Below are 22,232 nucleotides of genomic sequence, written 5' to 3' on the forward strand. Positions count from 1 at the left end.
AGAAGCAAATCACTGATCCCTCACAGAAACAATCAAGACCAAAAGAAAAAGGGATAGTGATTGGGGAGATAAATTACTCTGATATCAACAGACCCAGAACCAGAGCTCAAGCAAAGTCTGAAATAGATTCCAAGGACAAGGGAAAACAACCAATTGATGGTGTTCCTGTATCAAAGAAGACTTCAATCATCAAAATTGCATCAGATGTTCCTTCTGAGAGACTGATTCAAATGAGCAAAGACATCAAAGTTGTGACTGATGTGTCTGGAAATGATGATGAAGAAGAAGAAATTGGGCTAACCAGAAAGAAGAATGCATCAGGAATGATTGCTCAATTATCATCTGATCTGAACTTAACCTCTGACATTGCTCAAGTTAAGGTTCAAAATGAAAAGGCAAAGTCTGATTAGTCAGAATCTGTGGAGAGAAAAGCTTCATGGCTGAAATCAAGTTCTGATAAATCACAAGATCAGAACAAGAAGAAAAGCTTGTTTAGAAGTCTTGAAACTAGTCTGTATCAAGAAAGTTCAATGTTAACCAGACTTAGACTTCAAGGAACCAGAGGCAAGGAAGCCTATGACACAACTGGATTGGGTCACTAGAAAGAGAAATTAGAAACAAGCTCAGCAACTACCTTCAGAGATCCATATCCTCTGACTAATAAAGTTGGAGAAGTTGTCACCCAGAAGGATCTTGATAAGATAGAATCAGCACAAATTCTGATGGATACTCATGATGGTACAGGTGACAAAGAGAAGATGGCAATCTTTCTCAACACTTGCAGAGTATACAGAATTTCAGAAGCTGATTTATTGCTGAAATCTCTAAGGGAACTTGAGCATATTTACTATATGCTTAAGGTAAAGAATGAAGTAACCCAGAGATGGTCTGATCTGATGAAAAGGACTATTGTTGAAAAGAGAAGATTCTATGGAATAAGTCCAGATGAAGAGTACTTTCCCAAGATATCTCAAGATGATGGTTCTGAGATTGAAATGCAGAAAAACAGCTCAGTCATGGAGACATTAGCTGGAACCAGAATCTTGCGGTACAACAATGATGTAGATAGACCAAGGGTGATCCAACTAGGAGAAGCAATGAGGAGAAGCAGGGCAAATGCCTTGAGATCAGCTATATACCAGACTGGGGAAGACACTGAAGAACTCAGTACAGTTAAAGCCCAGATGATACAGACTCTGAAGCAAATTGAAGAAGATCTGATCACTCAATTTGTCAAGGAAAGCTATGGATATAGGCTGATTGGATAAGTAGTAACTGTTGGTTCTGTAAGTTGTAATTAGTTCTGTGAATTAATTATTCATGCATTTGTCCTTAGTCATTTTTGACATCATCAGTATATATATTGTAACTTGTTCATTCTGTCTAATGTACAAGTTGGGGGAGATTGTTACATATTTGATGATGTCACAGGTATCTAACTTCTTTAGTGTGCAGAAATGAAGATCAGAGTTTAGCCAGGAATCAGAGTTTGACGACTGCCAGCTAGATCAGAGTTTAGCGATGACCAGAGATTGCAGGCGCCTGATTTCTAAGAGAAGATCTGGACAAACAAGGAAGATAAAGATCAAGGAAGATTGTGCAGATCAGAACAGCAGATGATAGCTACTGATTAGATTATTTTAGGAAGCAGATTATTATTAAGTCAATCAGTAGATATCATGTAACTGTGTATATAAACACAGCTTAGGGTTTACTCTAGAAGAGTTGGAAATCGAGTATATTATTCTTGTAACCCAGCAGCTCTTAGTGATAAGATATAAATCACTAAGAGAGTATTTGTAAGCTACTGTGTTTTGTGTGAATAAGAGTTTAGTTAATTTATTCTCTTATTCGTGTGTTTTGTCTTGATTGTGTTCACTATATATACAATAATATAGTGATTTTATTCGGCCTAAAAGAATGTATTGCGTGATATTCGACATTATGTGTCTGATTCGAGTGATGCTTTAGAGGGTTTGGCATTACTTCGAGAATTGAAACGTAATAGTCAAGGTGAATTTTTCTATAAAGTTGACGTGGACGAGGAAAATCGTGTGCGGGCCATGCTGTGGGTTGACCCGAGATCAGTCAATGCCTACAAAAATTTCGGAGATGTTGTTGTTTTTGACTCCACGTATCGTACTAATAGGTTTTGCATGTCGTTCGTGCCATTTACAAGGGTAAATCACCATTATTAGTCGATTTTGTTCGGATTTGCCCTGATAAGGGATGAGACCAAAGAATCTTACTTATGGGTGTTTAAGAGTTGGTTGGAGGCTATGGGGAACGTGGCTCCACAAACTATAATCACCGATCAAGACATTGCTATCGGAAACGCCATTGCCGAAGTTTTGCCTAACACAAAATTTGGTGAAAAATTGTCGCATTTATATGCAAATCATGAATACTTCAAAGAAGATTTCAACTCTTGCATCTACAAGTCACTAACGGTTGCACAATTCAAAGATTGGTGGGAGGAATTAGTTGAAAAATACGATTTGATGAACCATTCTTGGTTACAAGATATGTTCTCCGTTCGACACAAGTGGGTCAGTGTCTACACTAAACTTCACTTCACAACCGGGATGACCACTAGCTCCAAAAGTGAGTCAATGAATTCTTTCTTCGATGAATTTGTCAATGCTAGTACCGGTTTGAAAGAGTTTATAGAGAATTCAAGTAAAGCGTTGGAGAAACAATATTTACGTAAAAGAGAGGCTGATTATCAAACAAAGAACAAGGAAAGGTCCAAAATAACATCATCATCTGGGGAGAGTCATGCGGCATCTACTTACACGAAAGAAATGTTTAGACATTTTCAACACGAACTCAAAGAAAGTGGAGCTTATGTCGTGATATGGAAAGAGAGCAATGCAATTTACAAGCATTACGAGGCATACAAAACAACGGTCCAAGAGGAGTATAGAAAATACTATGTTTTGATCGTCACCGAGAATGGCACCATAACTTTTGTTTGTCGAAAATTTGAAAGTTCGGGAATATTTTGTTGTCATATTATTCGATACTTGTATAAGATGCAATGGTCAGAGATTCCTAAGTAGTGCATCACTTTGAAATGGACAATTGAAGGCAATGAAAGAGTGGGAGCCTTACAACACAAACGTCCTAAGATTGGTAATTTTCTTCAGTCACAACACGCCCGATACAATACTTTATGCAAAGCATTCCAAGATTTAGCAGCTCGCGGAAGTTGTCCAATAGCGAGATACAATTATCTCATGAGTGTGATTGAAAAAGAATCGAATTTTATTGAAAGTTTTTCGAATGAGAGTGGGAAAAAACGTGCGTGTGAGGAAGAAGATGATGCACATGAGGTCGGGGATGATGATGATGACGAAAATTTTAATGATTTGAGAAATCCTATATTATCTCAAACCAAAGGACATAAAAAAAATGGGTGAAAAGTGGCATAGAGCACGACAAAGCGAAAAAAGGTCGAAAATGTAATTTTTGTGGTGCAATTTTGTATGATTTTAATTTTGTATGATTTTAGTTGATATTATTGCTTGTTTATTTTGTTTGCATTTGGTTTTTTTGTATGATTTTAATTTTGTTTGCATTTGGTTTTTTTGCTCTCCTTTTCATTGTAACAGAATAAAATGCTCTGTTTTTACGCTTTACGCTATATATAGCGTAAAAACAGTGCAAATTGCTCTGTTTTTAATTATTTACCTACGCTACATAATATAACGTAGTCTCTTACGCTATATAATATAGCGTGGTCAATCATCGAGAGTCGACGCTTCGTCTGGGAAATCGACTGCTCTGACCATCTCCATCTCCAATCTCCATTTCCATCTCCAATCTCCAATTCCATCTCTCAATCTAAATCTCAATCTCCATGGCTACTAAATTCTGTTTCGGTGAAGAAGAAGCTACCAATGAGCACGCTACTAACGAGCACGAAGAGGAAGTAAAGATGCTTTTTGCCGAGATGGATATGTTGAAAGGCATATGTTTAGCCTATTTGTAATTAAAGAGGTACCAACTCAACTCTGATAAGAAAGCAAGGGAAATAGCAAGTACTGATGAAGGAATCCGTACGAAGAACGTCAAGTGATTTATTGAAATTATATGTCTGAAGAATTTCAGGACGCTGCTGCACACCACTGGAAGAAGTTCATTAATATGTTCAAGCCTCAGTGTACAAATAATCTTTTGTAGCACGTCCAGAAGTCCAGAAGGTATAAAGTTTTAATACTTTATTTATTCAGAAGATTCCATACTATTGTTACTTATGAAGAAGATCTACGAAGACATAGACTCGACGAACAAGCCTCGTTTCAAATGTTTATTTGATAAAGAATATTTAATTCATCTAGATACAGATGAACCAGACAGTACATTTGTGTGTCAGGTACTCAGATTAAGTGTTCTGCATCAACTACAAGTGGTCGTTCGATCAAGACAAAGATCTACAAAGTTTAATCTAGCCTGAAGTCTCTGCTGATGAAGATATACAATTTTATAAGTATTTATTTAATTATCTCACTAATCAAAATAATTAAATTGGTTGTATAATTTATTTATTAAATTGATTCACCTTCGAATTAATTTAATTTATGAATTTATATAATTAATATAATTAAATGGGTAATTATCTAATATTTATTTAATTATTAAAACTGTTTTTATGCATCAAATAGCTCGGTATGACATTATATAATAATGTCATACCGTGCCCTGCTAAATGACATTCTCAGAATTGACTTGAAAAAGACATATTAAGGCTGTTTGAGTGATTATATCATTCGGTATGACTTTCTCTTGATAAGTCATACCGTTTGCTTTCAACAGACTTCATCTGGTATGACATTAAAATGTCATACCGTGTCCCTTTATCAGGCTTTCTGATTTGTGTGTATGTCTTGCATGGTTATGACTTAGAAAAGTCATACCGAAGTGAACCGTATGGCTTTTGTTGTTCATGTCATACCGAATGACCTTGATAGCCATGTTTGATTAAGTCATACTGAGTTTTTCAGTACGGCTTTCCATTAAAAAGTCATTCCTTCCCTTGGTTTAGCATGACTTTGTGTTTTAATGTCATTCCTTCTTAGTGTTTGGCATGGCTTTGCTTTGTAATGTCATTTCTAAGCTAGAAAGTCATTCCTTTCTTTGTCATACCTAGATCCAAGTGATTTGCCTATATATATGGCTTCACTTCTTCATTTCCAAGTGTTCAAGCATTGTAAAAGCTTTCAAGTTGTTTGTAACTTGCAATTGTTATATCCACAGTTTTTTGTGCTTTGATCACTCGGTTGTTTTAATCACTAATCTAGAATACATCCTGTCGAATTTATTCTACGAACTTTAGTGGACATTAAAACGAACCTTATTAATTATATAACGACTTAAAACATTGTTATATTAATTAATTAAAATCTGATTAACAAGTTTATTTCAAATCAGATTATTCCGCCGCGATTTTTAGTGACGATTGTATTCAACCCCCCCCCTTCTACAATCGTTTCAGGACCTAACAATTGGCATCAGAGCGGTTGATACCATTTTTCCGTATGAGATCCTATACACACTCTTTAACGTCCAAATATTTTTATTCGAATTAATTTTATTCCAAAAATTAATTCTGATTCAAAATATTTTTCTTTCAAAAATCCAAATCTCATCCAAACACTATTCACTTCAAATCCTTAAACATAAGTACACAAAAGATTAGTAGCATCAAAATCCCACCGTTCAGCAAGGAACACTTTAGCCTATGGAAGAGGCACATGTTATTATTCCTCCGCACCGCCAACAGAAAATATATCGGGATATTAAACAAGGGTGTTTCTATTCCGATGAAAGTCATATTAGCACACGAAGAAGATGGTGTGTTAATACCTCATCAGACTATTCCGAAAGAACTTCATGAGTACACAGATGAAGAGGGTGAACAGATGAACTTAGATGACGCTCTTCAACTAATTTTGGTAGAATCTCTAGATCCATAAATGTACAATGTTGTTGTTAATTGTACGAACGCCAAGCAAATCTGGGATACGTTAGAGATTATCAATGAAGGCTCAGATGAAGTCAGAGAAAACAAGAAAGAGATACTGATGGCTCAGTATGAACAGTTTGGTTCCAATCCTGGAGAAGGGATTTCAGAAGTGTTTATCAGACTTAATAATCTGATTAATAATCTAAATTTAAATGGGAAATACTACGACAAGAAAGAGGTCAACATGAAATTTCTCTTAACACTTCCTGAACATCTGGAACACAGAATCACTGCCATCAGAGAAAGCAGAGATCTGAATGAGATATCTCTGGAGAGACTCTACGGAGTGTTGAAAACTTATGAACTTGAACAAGTTCAAAGTAAACAGAGATATGGCTGGGGTAAAACACTGAACCATTCGAGAGCTCTAGTTGTTGAGTCATCTGTACCGGAAGAGAAGAAGGATGTTGTTGTTCCTTCTAAAACCACTCAGGAATTTGTTGTACCTGAGATGGGTCAGACTGCTTCTTCCAGTGGTGACGAAGAGTTCTATACAATGGAAGAGTTAGAACAATTAGAAGATCAATCTCTATCACTGTTTGCCAAGAAGTTTGGAAACATGAGATTCAGAAAGAACCCCTCCTACAAGTACAAACCTACTGTCAACAGGTTTCAAAAAGGAGGTTATTCATCTTCTACGAGCAAAGGAGGATACAAGACTGGGATGGTGGATCGAAAAAAGTTCAAATGCTTTAACTGTGGTGAACCAGGACACTTTGCAACTGAATGCAAACAACCCAAAGTTCAAGGAAAGAGAAAAGATTCCTACGACGAGCTGAAGCAGAAGTATGATGCACTAGTGAGAAAGCATCAGGGTACTTCTGGAAATCAAAGTTTCAAAAGCAAGTCTTATCTGGCAGAAGGGAAAAGCTGGGATGATACAGATAGTGATGAAGAGGAGCAGCTAGGGAATGTTGCTCTTATGGCTAATGCTGGATCATCTTCACCACCTCCTGCTGGAAACTTTCAGGTAGATTATGTTATTAAGAAGTTGAAAGCTGCCAATCTTAAAATTGATACACTAGTCTTAGATATTCATGCTTATAAAATGAATGAGATGAACGTATTAAAACCTAAAATTGAACAACTGACAATGGATTTAGGATTACAAGTTGCTAAAGTCAGTGTTCAAGAGAAAGGTGAGATTGCTTTAGGACTTCAGCTGGACGAAGAGAAATTGAAATGTAAAGCCTTTAAGGATGCCTCCACTATAGTCAAAGAACTTAATGATAAACAAGAGATCAAGAGAACTGTTGGAATAGGTTTTGACTATAACAAATCTGTAGGTAAGGCTAGTAACATTACTCCTTTTAAGAAGAGTGCTGAGGATAGAGGAATTCCTTTTGTTTTGAAAGATTCCCCTCAACCCCTGTTCAAATCCTCAGAAGCTGAACCTCTGTTAGAAACTCCTGTTGTCATTAAATATGAACTTAAACAGGAAGACCTTAAATTGAAAGAGAGTAATGATAAGAGAGATGAGATCCTGACATCACTGAAACCAATCAAAGTGAAAGGCAATGTTAGGTTGCCTAAAGCTGGTTTAGGTGTCAACTCTGAGAGAACTAAATTCAACAAGCCTAATAATTTTGTGAATAGTAAGAACAAGAACAATAGATGTCATTCTACTGAGAACTTTAAATCTGTTAACAAGGTTAGAGTAGAATCTATTGATGTTCCTACTTCTGTGACTGATATTCCTGTTGTTCTCGTTTTTGATGCATGTCATAAATGTTGTGGTGTTGATAATTGCATGACTTGTGCTTTCAATATGATGTCTGCTTATTTTAGAAATTTGCATGCTAAAAATGAAAACACATCTCCTAGACAACACACAAACAATAAGCATGCTAGATCAAAGACTGCTAGTCCTCCTCGTGTTAGGAAGGAGACTTATGTTCCAAAGCCTAAAACCAAGGTTTATAAGGCTGTTGTTAAGGAAGTAAGTTCAGTCAAATCAGAACCAAGTATCAGTCCAAGAGGCTCTGTTGTATTACCTGATAGAAATCAATTCTTTAAGTTTGCTGGACCCAATCAAGTGTGGGTCCCAAAGAAGGTTTAATCAAGTTGTCTTTTGCAGGGTGCCAGTGGAATTGTACGAGTTACCTGGGTGCTTGACAGTGGAGCGTCAATGCACATGACTGGCAATAGATCCCTGCTGGAAGACATAAGAGAAGGAGCTGGCCCAACAGTCAGTTTTGCTGAGAATAGCAAAGGTCGTACTGTGGGATATGGCAAGTACAAAATTGGAAGAGAAGATATTGCAATAGTTGAAGGACTTCAACATAATCCCCTGAGTGTCAGTCAATTTTGTGACAAAGGATATTATGTTCATTTTGAAAAGGAGATATGTATCATTAAACATATCAAGGATAAGCGTCCTTCACTATGTGGCATAAGGAAAGGCAATATATTCGTTGCTGATTTGTCTTCAGGACCAGGAAACGAAGTTCACTGTTTCTACGCCAAAGCGTCTGCTGAAGATAGTTGGTTATGGCATAAGAAGCTCTCACACCTCAACTTCAAAACCATGAACTCTCTAGTCAAGAGAGATCTTGTGAGAGGTTTGCCTTCCCTGGAATTCTCAACTGATGATCTCTGTGAAGCTTGTCAGAAAGGAAAATCTCACAAAGGCAAGACCATCAATACCATTACGAATCCACTTCACTTACTGCATATGGATTTGTTTGGCCCCGTGAATGTTGCATCAATTGATGGAGGAAGATATGCCTTAGTCATTGTGGATGACTTCTCGAAATTTACTTGGGTTTACTTCCTAGCTTCTAAGGATGAAACCCCGATGACAGTGATTGATCATATAAAGTTAGTTGAATTGGATAAAGGTGTGCCAGTGAAAGCTGTAAGATCAGACAATGGCACGGAATTCAAGAATCAAACTCTAATCAACTTTTACTCTGAAAAGGGAATTAGAAGGCAGTATTCAGCACCAAGGACTCCTCAGCAGAATGGAGTCGTCGAAAGAAAGAATCGTACACTAATTAAAGCTGTGTCTACTGCCTGCTATACCCAGAATAGAACTTTGATCAATAAGGATCATATGAAAACTCCATTTCATCTGTATGACAACAAGAAACCTTATGTCAAACATCTTCATGTCTTTGGAGCCAAGTGTTATGTTCTCAAGGATGGAGAAGAGAACTTGAACAAGTTTGAGCCAAAAGCATCTGAAGGAATTTTTGTTGGTTATATTAATAATGCTTATAGAGTTTTTGTAATTGATACTCTGTCAGTGAAAGTTAGTGTCAATGTTACATTTGATGACACTAAACTCCCAAGTTTACAATCTGCTGATCCATCTGAATCTCTGAAGTTTGACAACTATCCAGATTCTGATTCAGATGATGATGTTCCACCTGAGGTTGCAACAGGTGATGACAACAATGATAATGATCCAGGAAATGGTGGAGGAAATGGCAATAATGCTGGAGATTCCACTGATGCTAGTGGTGGATCATCAAGTCATCCTGGCAACAGCTCAGGGGGGGCTGGTGGATCAACTAGTCATACACATCAGCCTAATGATAATACTGCTGAATCATCAAGGACACAACTTCCAAGAGAAAGGATTTGGAGCAGAGATCATCCCTTTGATCTGATTATTGGTGATCCTAATATTGGTGTAAGGACTAGAAGTGCTACGTCTAACGAATGTTTATTTTCTGGATTTCTATCTCAACTAGAACCAAAGAAAATAGATGAAGCACTTGCTGATCCTGATTGGGTTCTTGCCATGCAAGAAGAACTCAATCAATTTGAGAGACAAGAAGTCTGGGCCCTGGTTCCAAGACCAAAAGGGAAGTCTACAATTGGAGCTTGATGGGTCTTCCGTAACAAGTTAGATGGTGATGGCATTGTTGTGAGAAACAAATCCAGACTGGTTGCAAAAGGTTATTCTCGGGAAGAAGGAATTGATTATGATGAAACCTATGCTCCAGTTGCTCGTCTTGAAGCCATCAGAATATTCCTTGCATTTGCTGCACACTCCAACTTCAAAGTTTATCAGATGGATGTGAAAAGTGCATTTCTGAATGGAAAGCTGGAAGAAGAAGTATATCTGGAACAGCCCCCTGGCTTTGAAAATCCAGAATTTGCTGATTTTGTGTACTTCCTATTCAAAGCTATCTATGGGCTCAAGCAGTCACCAAGGACATGGTATGACACCCTCTCTGAATTTTTAATTGATAATAAATTTACTAGAGGTGTCATAGACAAAACTCTCTTTTACAAATTGCATGATAATAATATGATATTTGTTCAAATATATGTTGATGATATTATATTTGGTTCTACTAACGATAACTTGTGCAAAAGATTTGCTAAGTTAATGCAGAGTAATTATGAAATGAGTATGATGGGTGAGCTATCCTACTCTCTTGGTCTTCAAGTAAGCCAAAAGGAAGATGGAATCTTTATTTTCCAATCAAAGTATGTCAGAGATCTTCTAAGAAAGTACAATCTAGAAGACTGTTCACCGGCAAAGACACCCATGGCCACTGCCACTAAGCTTGACCAGGATAAAACTGGTAAGAAAGTTGATATCTCAAGCTATCGAGGTATGATTGGCTCATTACTCTATCTCACTGCTAGTAGACCAGATATTATGTTTGCAACATGTTTGTGTGCTAGGTTTCAAGCTGATCCTAAAGAATCACATCTTATAGCCGTCAAAAGAATCTTTAGATATCTTAAGGGTACACCTGGTTTAGGTATTTGGTACCCTAAGAATACTGGTTTTGACTTAACCGGCTATACAGATTCTGATTATGCAGGTTGCAGGATTGATAGAAAGAGTACGTCTGGAAGCTGTCAATTTCTAGGACGTCGGTTGGTTTCCTGGTACAGCAAGAAGCAACACTCAGTGTCCACTTCTACTGCTGAAGTTGAGTACATAGCTGCTGGCAGTTGCTGTGCTCAGATTCTCTGGATCAGGAATCAATTATATGATTATGGTATCTCTGTCGACAAAATTCCAATATTTTGTGACAACACCAGTGCCATAGCTATTTCCAACAATCCAGTGCAACACTCCAGAACCAAGCACATAGATATCAGGTATCATTTCATTCGAGAACATGTCATGAATGGTACTGTGGTGTTACATTTCGTACCCACAGCTGATCAGATTGCAGACATCTTCATGAAACCACTTGATGAATCCACTTTCTCTAAGTTGGTTTGTGAACTAGGGATGTTAAATATGCCATGATTCTCTTTGTATATATTTTATATGTATTTTATATATTATTATATATTTTTGTGAATTTTCTGTGTAATTATATCTATTTTATTAGATTTTATATAATTGTTTGTAAATTATTTGATAATTTTATGAGTAATTATGCATGTTCATATCTGTCTCTATAATTTTCTAAGTGCTGCATACTCCCCTGTAACATTCTCTATGCATTTAGATAATTATATGTATTTATTTTGTATTTTTCAAAATTAATTAATCATAAATATTTGATTTTAAGTTAATTCATTTTAATGAATTAAAGTTAAATTCATAAGTATTTATATTTAATTGAAGTTAAATTTTACAAAATATATGTGTAATATATAATATATTATGTGTATTAGATTTTTGATTAAATGTGCAAAAGGTTTAATTGTTTTTAAATAATCAAAAATCATAATATGTATATTTTGTTTTATTAAATCTGTTTTGAAATTTCGGTATGACTTTGTTTTTTTTTGTCATACCGCCTAGCTTCCTTCATACTCTTCATGATGCGGTATGACTTTCCAAAAGAAAGTCATACCGAATACCATCATCTCGCCTAGCTTTCTCGGAATGACATTGCTGAGAAATGTCATACCGCACAACCCTGGAAAGTCGTATTGGCAATCTCGGTATGACTTTTCCTTAGAAAGTCATACCGATTACTCTAATCCCATATGACTTATCATTTGAATGCCATACCGTTTTCTCACTTCATCTCCCTCACTCAAACGCTACTGCCATTGTTCTTGCTCGATTCTTTTTCAAGTTTTTGCGATAAAACTTGCTGATTTCGTTTATTTCAAGCCAAAAGCTTGCTGGTTACTTTGTTTAATCAAGGAATCATCACGAATTGCTGCCGAATTTTTGAAAAACCGAAACCCTTTTCACCGAGTTCAACCGACTCGACCGAGTCAAGACGATTTTGACCGAGTTTAAGCGTGTTTCTACCGGTTCTGTGATCATTGGGCTGTGGACTATCAGTACAGATCGAATTGTGGTGTTTTTAGTTCGTTTGATTTCAAACCCTAGTTCTTGATTTCGCCAGTTAGGGTTTTTAAAGCCAATTTGGGGATTGTTTGGATTAATTGGAGTTTAAGGCAGTGTTTGGAACCTTGTAAAGCCATTTTAAGGATTAATTAAATTTTAATTCGATTTTACACATTTAAATCGAATTATTAATTAATTAATTGATATTTAATTATTAATTGAAATTTGTGAGAAATTTGAAAATTATTATTTTATTTGAAAAATTCTCACTTAATTCAATTTTTAATTTTAAAAATGGCCGGTCCCTTTGTTATTGAGGAGACTAATCTGAATGGATTCTTCGACCTGGAAGCAAGTCTGGCTCGTTTTAGACCGTGGGTCCGTTTTCTGAATAGTCAGTCGCTCGTCAGCACTGCTATTACAGCTCATTCAGAACTCCAGATACAACCAATTCAGGACTTCTACTCGACAGCCCTGCACACTACTTTATTGGATAATTATCGGGTTTCTGGAGATATACATGGAGGACGTACCATTCATATCAACTCTGACGATGTGAATAGGATACTGGGGTTCCCGAGGGAGAATTTTGCTGAACTCCCTACTGAAGATGAGATCACCCAATTCTTTCAAAAGATATTATATCAGGGTGAAATAAACTTGCCTAGGATGTTGAAAGGCAATCTGAAGCCCGAGTGGGACCTTTTCTTCGACACTTTGGCTAGAGTGTTTGCTCCTACCACTCGCAAGAACTTCAATGTTATTACTTCCTTGCTTCAGAAGATTGGATTCTGCATTGCTTTTAATCGTCCGATCAACTTTGGTAAGCTTATACTTCAATCCATTCTTACCAAGTTGGGACCACTGAGTAACAGATCTGTTGAGCAGAATGCCAAAGTCTCTTGCTTTTATCCAAGGTTTATTATGTTGTTTCTGAATTATAAGTTGACTGACGCTGAGAAGGAACATTACTCCAACTCTCCTGTGGCACCAGTTCCTCGTGCCTGTTCCAAGTTGATGACTCAGTTGGACAATAAGAACAAATTTGCAGCTGTCCCACTAATCACCACTCCTCACATGCTACAGATGTTCAACACTCCACTACAGCCGTATCAACTTCAAGTGGCTCCTCCACCTCAACCTCAGCAACAACAACAACAACAACAGCAACAGCAACAGCAACCACAAGAACCTCAACCCCTGCAGATTCAACAACCTGCACAACACCATCAACAACAACTTCTACACCAACAACATCAGCAGCATTCACCTCAACAGTCTCAAGAAGCACAATCTTCACACCATTCATCCAACCAATCATCATATCACTCCTCTATCCATCAACAACAACAACCTATCCATTCATTTGAAGATCAAAATTTGGACTATGATCTCTTCGAGAACCAACCATCTTCATCTGAACCTCTCCCATACCAAACACAATCCCAAATCATACCACAAACACAATCTACCTCACAACCCCTTCACTCTGACTCTCCTATCAACCAGGAGCTGCAGTCATTCCGTCAAGACCTACAGGTAGCTCAGGTACTTTCTAACTTCTCATCTAATTTTAATGTTGATACGTCAGATTTTGGTTGTGATCTTGTTTGTGACCTTGATTTTGTTTTCCAGCCTACCAGCAATGAACCTGACAACACACAGGTTCATAACCTAGCTGATGATTCACTTCAACAAACTCTCGTTTCTCCAAACACATCAACCAACACTTCAATGCAACCTGTTCGTAAAGTTGCAAGGAAACGGAGTACGAGTAGTTTAATGACACCCACAGCTCTGTTTCCCTCCAAGAAGCAATGGGTGGAAGCCATGGAGACGACTGTAGCCTCATCTTTGCCTTCCCAACAAGGCTCAGATTTTGAAATGGCAGAAAAACAATCTCTGGACCCATTCTATCTACAGGATGAGGCCATTGAAATTGACCGTCCGGCCGCGGTAACTTGTACAGAGTCAAGCACTGCGCTAGCACTCACGCTAGTGCAAGCCCAAACAGATACACAGGTTACTATGTTTACTGAGTGCACAGATTTTCAAAATCAATGTATTATATATAAAAACTTTGTTGATCACACTTTCTTTTCTGATCAGGCGGAACTTGGCAGCGTGCAAGTTAATCTGCCCTCACAGGCGTCCGGAGGACAGTTTGTTCCTCCACTACCTTTGAACCCATCTCAGGGGACATTGGTAGTATATACAGGTACAGCAGGAAGAGTGAATGAACAGAGTGATGTAAGGCAAACACCGAGCGATACACATGCACGTGAGGCTAGTGAAACAGCTTTGAGTGTACGTGAGGTGAGTGCACACACTGACCCTGCTCTGTTTGAGGAACAAATGGCAAAGCTTAGAGCTGAGCTTGCCAGAATGATAGCTGAGAATGAGAAGTTGAAGGGTGAACAGTTGGTGACCCTAGCAGAGAAAGCTGATGGAAGGCCATCCAGTTCTTACAGGGATGAGCTTAAAGAGGAGATCCATGAGTTGGCTGTTGAGATGAGATCCAATCATGAGCTTTACATGTCTAAATTTGAGACCATCGACAGCAAACTAGATCAACTCCTCAGGAACTCCAACAAGTCTGATGATCAACCCTCCGGAGAGGATCCCTCAACTAAGGGGGAGAATAGAGAAGACAAAAGTGACAGGGATGATAGAGGCAATAGCTCGAATCAAAGCAACAAGGCAAATACCACTTCTGGATCTGCCCCTGACAAAGAATCTGATAAATCTAAAGGCAAAGAACCGTTACATCAATCCGATAATGTCTTCAACTCTGATAGTTATGATGACTATCCAAATGATATGGATGATGATGATGACATCTTCGATGCTACCTATCGTCAAGCAGAAGAAGGTAAATTTGATGAGGGTTATTTGTTTCAGGATGAAGAACCTGTTGACCTAGAGCATGAGGAGAATGTCCGGAAGTTCAAAGCTGAAAATGAAGCTAGGAAGCGTAAGCTTCGAGATTTCCAAAAACTTCTAGAGGACAAGTTGATCACAGAAGAGCAAATCAAGATCGAGAAACAGAAAATCTATGATGCTGCGTGCAAGCAGAAGAATCTTGATATTAAAAGGAAAGTCGGAAAAAGCTGGGACATTGCAAAGAGGATATTCAATGGACCTCAAAGGGAACCTTTCAACGACAAGAAGTTCTTATCTCTGATCTATGATCTTCGAGAGGTAAACCCTGACGAGGATGTCTTTATGCATGCCTTTGCTTTGGAATTGAATTATTTGACTGTGGTAGTCAACAATCTGTTAGAAGAATGGGAGCTAATTGTCTATACCCAGAGGAATGGTTCTTTCAGACTATCTATCGAATCTCTGAAATCATTCTCTGTATATGAGCTCTGGGTGCTTCGGAACAAGGTAAAGCGCAGCTCCAACCTGAACGAACTCCTTCGTGACAAACTGCTGGAATGTGTTGTATTCAACAGTCCTCAGGTTGTCAGGAATCCGTACTGTGTTAAGTTCGTTCACAAGGAGATCTTCAGCACTGTCTATCTCAACGAAGAAGCCTTGCCAAAGTATCCAGCTAAACAACTTGCTCTTGCCTCCACTCTTTTAAGAACCAAGGGCTTCGCTTCTAAAGCTAAGTCTGATGCTGATGATGTGATTCTTGCTTACTGCACTCGAAAGAATGTTGCTCAGTACTTTGGAAGGATGAAAAATGTTACAAAATCTCAGCCATCAGACTTCCGCGAAGACCCTGTGGATTTGGATGTGCTACATCAACTGGCTCTGGCAAAGGAATGAAAGAAGCGTGGTGAATCCACTACATCTGAAGTGCCAACCAGGGAAGAACCGTCAACTCCTATCCTTCACACTTCTGATATCGAAGAAGGAGAAGTTGATCTTTAGATTCATTAGGGATTTGTAATATATGTTCAATAAGAACATCCTTTTGTAATCTATTGTAATCTTTTGAATTCTGGTGAATGTTTAATGAAATACCAGAAACTTTTTGCAATTTACAATTTATGTTTAATCCTTTGTCTTATCAGTTAGTTGAGTTATCCTCTCGATAATTTGCATGTTATGTTAACAAACAAATAGGGGGAGATTGAAAGGCATATGTTTAGCCTATTTGTAATTAAAGAGGTACCAACTCAACTCTGATAAGAAAGCAAGGTAAATAGCAAGTACTGATGAAGGAATCCGTACGAAGAACGTCAAGTGATTTATTAAAATTATATGTCTAAAGAATTTCAGGATGCTGCTACACACCATTGGAAGAAGTTCATTAATATGTTCAAGCCGCAGTGTACAAATAATCTTTTGTAGCACGTCCAGAAGTCCAGAAGGTATAAAGTTTTAATATTTTATTTATTCAGAAGATTCCATACTATTGTTACTTATGAAGAAGATCTACGAAGACATAGACTCGACGAACAAGCCTCGTTTCAAATGTTTATTTGATAAAGAATATTTAATTCAGCTAGATACAGATGAACCAGACAGTACATTTGTGTATCAGCTACTCAGATTAAGTGTTCTGCATCAACTACAAGTGGCCGTTCGATCAAGACAAAGATCTACAAAGTTTAATCTAGCCTGAAGTCTCTACTGATGAAGATATGCAATTTTATAAGTATTTATTTAATTATCTCACTAATCAAAATAATTAAATTGGTTGGATAATTTATTTATTTAATTATTAAAACTGTTTTTATGCATCAAATAGCTCGGTATGACATTATATAATAATGTCATACCGTGCCCTGCTAAATGACATTCTCAGAAATGACTTGAAAAAGTCATATTAAGGCTGTTTGAGTGATTATATCATTCGGTATGACTTTCTCTTGATAAGTCATACCGTTTGCTTTCAACAGACTTCATCTGGTATGACATTAAAATGTCATACCGTGTCCCTTTATCAGGCTTTCTGATTTGTGTGTATGTCTTGCATGGTTATGACTTAGAAAAGTCATACCGAAGTGAACCGTATGGCTTTAGTTGTTCATGTCATACCGAATGACCTTGATGGCCAAGTTTGATTAAGTCATACCGAGTTTTTCAGTATGGCTTTCCATTAAAAAGTCATTCCTTCCCTTGGTTTAGCATAACTTTGTGTTTTAATGTCATTCCTTCTTAGTGTTTGGCATGGCTTTGCTTTGTAATGTCATTTCTAAGCTAGAAAGTCATTCCTTTCTTTGTCATACCTAGATCCAAGTGATTTGCCTATATATATGGCTTCACTTCTTCATTTCCAAGTGTTCAAGCATTGTAAAAGCTTTCAATTTGTTTGTAACTTGCAATTGTTATATCCACAGTTTTCTGTGCTTTGATCACTCGGTTGTTTTAATCTCTAATCTAGAATACATCCTGTCGAATTTATTCTACGAACTTTAGTGGACATTAAAACGAACCTTATTAATTATATAACGACTTAAAACATTGTTATATTAATTAATTAAAATCTGATTAACAAGTTTAATTCAAATCAGATTATTCCGCCGCGATTTTTAGTGACGATTGTATTCAACCCCCCCTTCTACAATCGTTTCAGGACCTAACATATGTGCTTGAAGGAAATAGAGAAAGAAGAAGAAGAAGAAGAAGAAGAAGAAGAAGAAGAAGAAGTGGCTGAAAAGAAGCGTGTTGAAGAAGAAGAGGCTGAGCTTGAAGCCCTTCTCGAAGAAGAAGGAACAACTCGCAAAGAAGCCCTGATGGAGTTTCGGGCTTTAATTCAGAGTGTGTTCGATTCTTCCGACGACGAGGAGAAGTAATTGTAATAAAAAGCTATGTAATCTATTTCAATAAAAAAGTTTGTTAAATTTCGATAAATCTGTGTTTGATTTCAGTTAGATTTTGTTTTTTTATTAGTAGATTTTGTCATGTAGTTAGATTTTGTCCTTTTGCTGTCATTAGATTTTGTCATGTAGTTAGATTTGATTTGAGTTTGATTTGGACGGATTTGGGTATATAAATTTCAGAGGTTGATCTGGGGATGAACTGTGAAGTGAAGTTGTGTGCTTGTACGCTGTATAATACAACGTAAAACCAGAGCACTTGTAAGGCGCTCTGGTTTTACGCTATATAATGTAGCGTAAAACCAGAGCGCCTAAGTGCTCTGTTTTCTACGCTATATTATATAGCGTAAATCCAGAGCGCCTCAAAGATGCTCTGTTTTGCTCTGGTCTTACGCTATATTATATATCGTAAATCCAGAGCGCCTCAAAGGTGCTCTGTTTTCAGTTTTGACATCTAAAAACAGAGCACATCTAACAAACCTCAAAGGTGCTCTGTTTTACAAAACTTGTAACAAAATATAAACAATCCTAATAATTTCAACCAATCCATCAACAATCCGAATAATTTCAACCAAAATCAAAAAAATCTAACAATCCATCAACAATCCGAATAATTTCAACCAAAATCAACGAAATCTAACAATCCATCAACAATCCGAATAATTTCACCCAAAATCTAACAATCCATCCACAAAATAAACAATCCGAATAATTTCAACCAAAATTAACAAAATCTTACAATCCATCAACAAACTATAACAAATCCATCTAACAAATTACAATCCATCTAACAAATCTAGTTTAAAATTAGAATCCGGCTAATCTAGCTTGAAGTGATGTTTCCGTTGGATGACGGGCTATGCCTTTATGAAGCTCACATGTGATGCGATGACGGAAATTCTTCATAACTTCTTCATTCCATTCCGCCCCAAGTCAGTCTTGAGAATTACAAGTCAAAATGCAATCCACGTATTTCATTAGGAACACGCCACAATCAATACAATTTTTCTGCTTGGGCCATTCCACAACATGCTCTACTTGTGGATATATAATCACATCTTCCGGGAATCTCTCGGGGGCCAAGCGATGAAACATGATAGGTATCAATTGTTCCTATAATATACAAAGAAATTAAACTATATCAATTAATACGAAGTACTTGAAAGAGAATCAAAAAATAATAGAGAGGATTAGAAATTTACCACAACAAGATACTCCTTTCTACATAATTCTCGTAAAGACATGCATGCGGCATCATCATATAGAGAATCGAACAAGGTAATCCGAAAGTCCTTTACGGACCATAAGAATAGTATCCAATGTCCCCCCGTGGTAAATGGTACTATAATGTAGTCAAATCGCAACACTTAGATGCTCCTTTGTCCATTGTATCATATGACACGCAATCACTATCAAACTGTGCCCATTCTTTGGCCGTCCACTTTAAAAGATTCTTCTTTTTGATATGATATGAGCACATTAATGGACCAAACCATGGACTCATATAATAAAATTTTGCCGCCTTCTCTGATTGACTGTAATACATCTTATCCTTCTCCATGAGCAACTTACAGTACTCATCAACGATTGAGTCCTCGACTAGGTTGCCCGGTTTCATTGATTTTAGAGAACGTTGGTTGTAGTGTGTCGGCATATCAGCCTTATCAATTGGCTCTCCACTCCACTAATGTACTTTCAACCAGTCCACCTTGCTTTGGTTGAGGGGTTTGAGAAGATGACCCTTTTCATATCGAGGTACCGGCATCGTGATAAAATCCTTAAAAAGACAAGATGAGAAAATGAGCTACAATTAGACAAGATGAGAAAATGAGCTACAAGTGACACAAAATTAAACTAAAAGCGGATCGTTACCTCCACAGGGAAGTCCTCGATTGGAGCAATAGGATCCTGATGAGAAATTGGTACATTAAAATCCTCACCAAAATCTATTATCGGCCGATAAACAAAACGAGGTGGACTGGGCCCGACATCATACTGTGCACTGGGCCTGACATCATACTGAGGTGCATTGGGCCCGACATCATACTGTGTAGTCTCAAAAGGAGCACTTGTACGTTGTTCATAGGCTTCGTACTCTTTAAAGTAATCACTCCCAAACGGTTGACTCGATGACTCCATGGTCCTTCTTGCCTTCCTTTTGGGCGGCACATTCTTGAAGTCGGGTCTCTCATAGGTCGGACCGAACGTCTCTAGCATGAGCTCGTCATAACCCCTCACAAATGTCGGTAATATGGAATCATAGAAAACCGGGGGCATCTCATGCAGACAGAGCTCGCTCATACCTCGAGCAGTCGTGATGATCTATGCAAAAAATAATAAAAGGCCACAATTTATCAACATATACACAATGCAATAAACTTAAAATGGAAGTAAAATGGAAATATGATATTTAAACATACCAAATCCATCGCCTTGGACACGTCGCATTTGTCACGGGCTTGTTGGTACACGGCCGGATCTTTCGTGGCCCTCGATGGCGGCACAATCTTCAGCTTTGTGATATTGTAGTACCAATCCATATAGGCGTCCTCCGAAATCTCATTCTCCGCTGGCTCCATAATACCAACTCCATTTTGGACGAAGTTATTCCACATATCTACATACTGCTGCCGGTAGAATGGTTGCACTTGTATGAAAGGATTGTCATTGTCATACCTCAAAGTTCTCATGTTTGCAGGGGGATCTGGAGGTATACACAACGGCATATCAAATTGCCTTGGGACCCTTTCTGGGAGCTGGTACTCTACATCCTCAAAGTAATGGAGTGGTACACGGGCAATGCCGGCAATTAGAGCTCTTTCGAAATGCTCATCAAGCCTCCGATAGAAACGTGCATATGGCCTCCAACGCACCCAATCCAAATAGAAATTATCGAACATACCTCTGTATGCATCGATGTTGTGATAAATGTTGTAGTACTTTGACCTTCCTGCAGAGACCGGAGCAACCGCCCATGCCAATGCCCTAGCCATATCATCCTCGTATTTGGCGCTATCAAAAATTGTCCCGGGCGCAACCTCTCACGAGACCATAGCATCAAAACTATTGTACAACCGGATATGGACCTGACATCCTTTCTACTTGCCTCTTGCAAATTCTTATACATATATGCAAGAACTGCAGCCCCCCAAGCATATCCATAAATTTTGTTCGGATCCTCTAGAAATAGGATCAACCGAGGGTGAACGACATTGTTGGACTTGGTAGGAAACAGTATTTCCCCACAGACGTAGAGAACATATGCCCGAGTGTATATCACCATCATATTTCAATCTGTACTCGAAGGGCAAGTACCATATTTTGCTCTCAAAAAATTCAACTTCACACCACCACGGTCCAAGGCCGATTTCCTTTCATCCTCTGTAAGTGCTGGATCGTGCCATCTTCGAAGCCATGTATTCTTAGCCGGAATTTCATCATCGACTTTAATTGGCTCTCCAACCACTGGTAGACCCATCAGCATGTATACATCTTCAAGGGTCACAGTCATCTTTCCGAAAGTGAAGTGAAAGGTGTTGGTCTCGGGCCTCCAACGCTCCACTAAAGCTGTGATCAAGCAAATATCGTTCTGCATAACCGACTTTGGGTTTGTTGGAACAATCGGACCTTGGCCCTGCGTTTTATGATACTAATTAAAGAAGTTCGAACAGAATATTAACCTTAATCTGTACGGCGCAAGCGATCCAAATCCACGTCTTTTACTGTATTCCCTGATTCTCCTTAGATGAAGTGTGGCCTTCGATCTTCTAAGATGTACCTCTCCTTAAAGCTCCGAAATTCCAAAACCCTAACTGGCTCCTTGAGAAAAACGGCTGCCTCTTTCAAACCCTAGGATGTGAATTCGTTTTTTGTGTGTATCATAGCTTTAGGAGAACGAGAATATATATAAGCTACAGTAGGGATCATGGACCATTAGGTCAGGCCTTCCAATGACATTCCGACTGTGACATCCCTCAAATCCGGGGGTCTGGATTTGGTGCCACGTGTAAATACTGTGACATACCTCAAATCCGGGGGTCTGGATTTGGTGCCACGTGTAAATAAAAATAATTCAAAACCTGTATTTTGGAGCAACTAAAAGAAAAACAATTTAAAACCTGTATCTTTGAAAGAAAGTAAAAAACAAGTATTTCAAAACCTGGATATTGCTTTCTTTTTTAAAAAAAAATGATTTAAA

The 22,232-nt window shown here is 37.9% G+C and overlaps 1 protein-coding gene across 1 annotated transcript; it reads left to right on the top strand.

The window, feature by feature from the left end:
• The first annotated feature begins 2,279 nt into the window (after window positions 1–2,279).
• Window positions 2,280–3,422, top strand: LOC135152789 (protein FAR1-RELATED SEQUENCE 5-like). The gene is made up of 2 exons (XM_064093893.1): window positions 2,280–2,991; window positions 3,091–3,422. Exons 1-2 carry the CDS (start codon window positions 2,280–2,282, stop codon window positions 3,420–3,422), a joined length of 1,044 nt encoding a protein of 347 aa, XP_063949963.1.
• Window positions 3,423–22,232: the final 18,810 nt, after the last annotated feature.

Source organism: Daucus carota, chromosome 5 (assembly GCF_001625215.2).
Source record: "Daucus carota subsp. sativus chromosome 5, DH1 v3.0, whole genome shotgun sequence".
Classification (NCBI taxonomy): Eukaryota; Viridiplantae; Streptophyta; class Magnoliopsida; order Apiales; family Apiaceae; genus Daucus; species Daucus carota.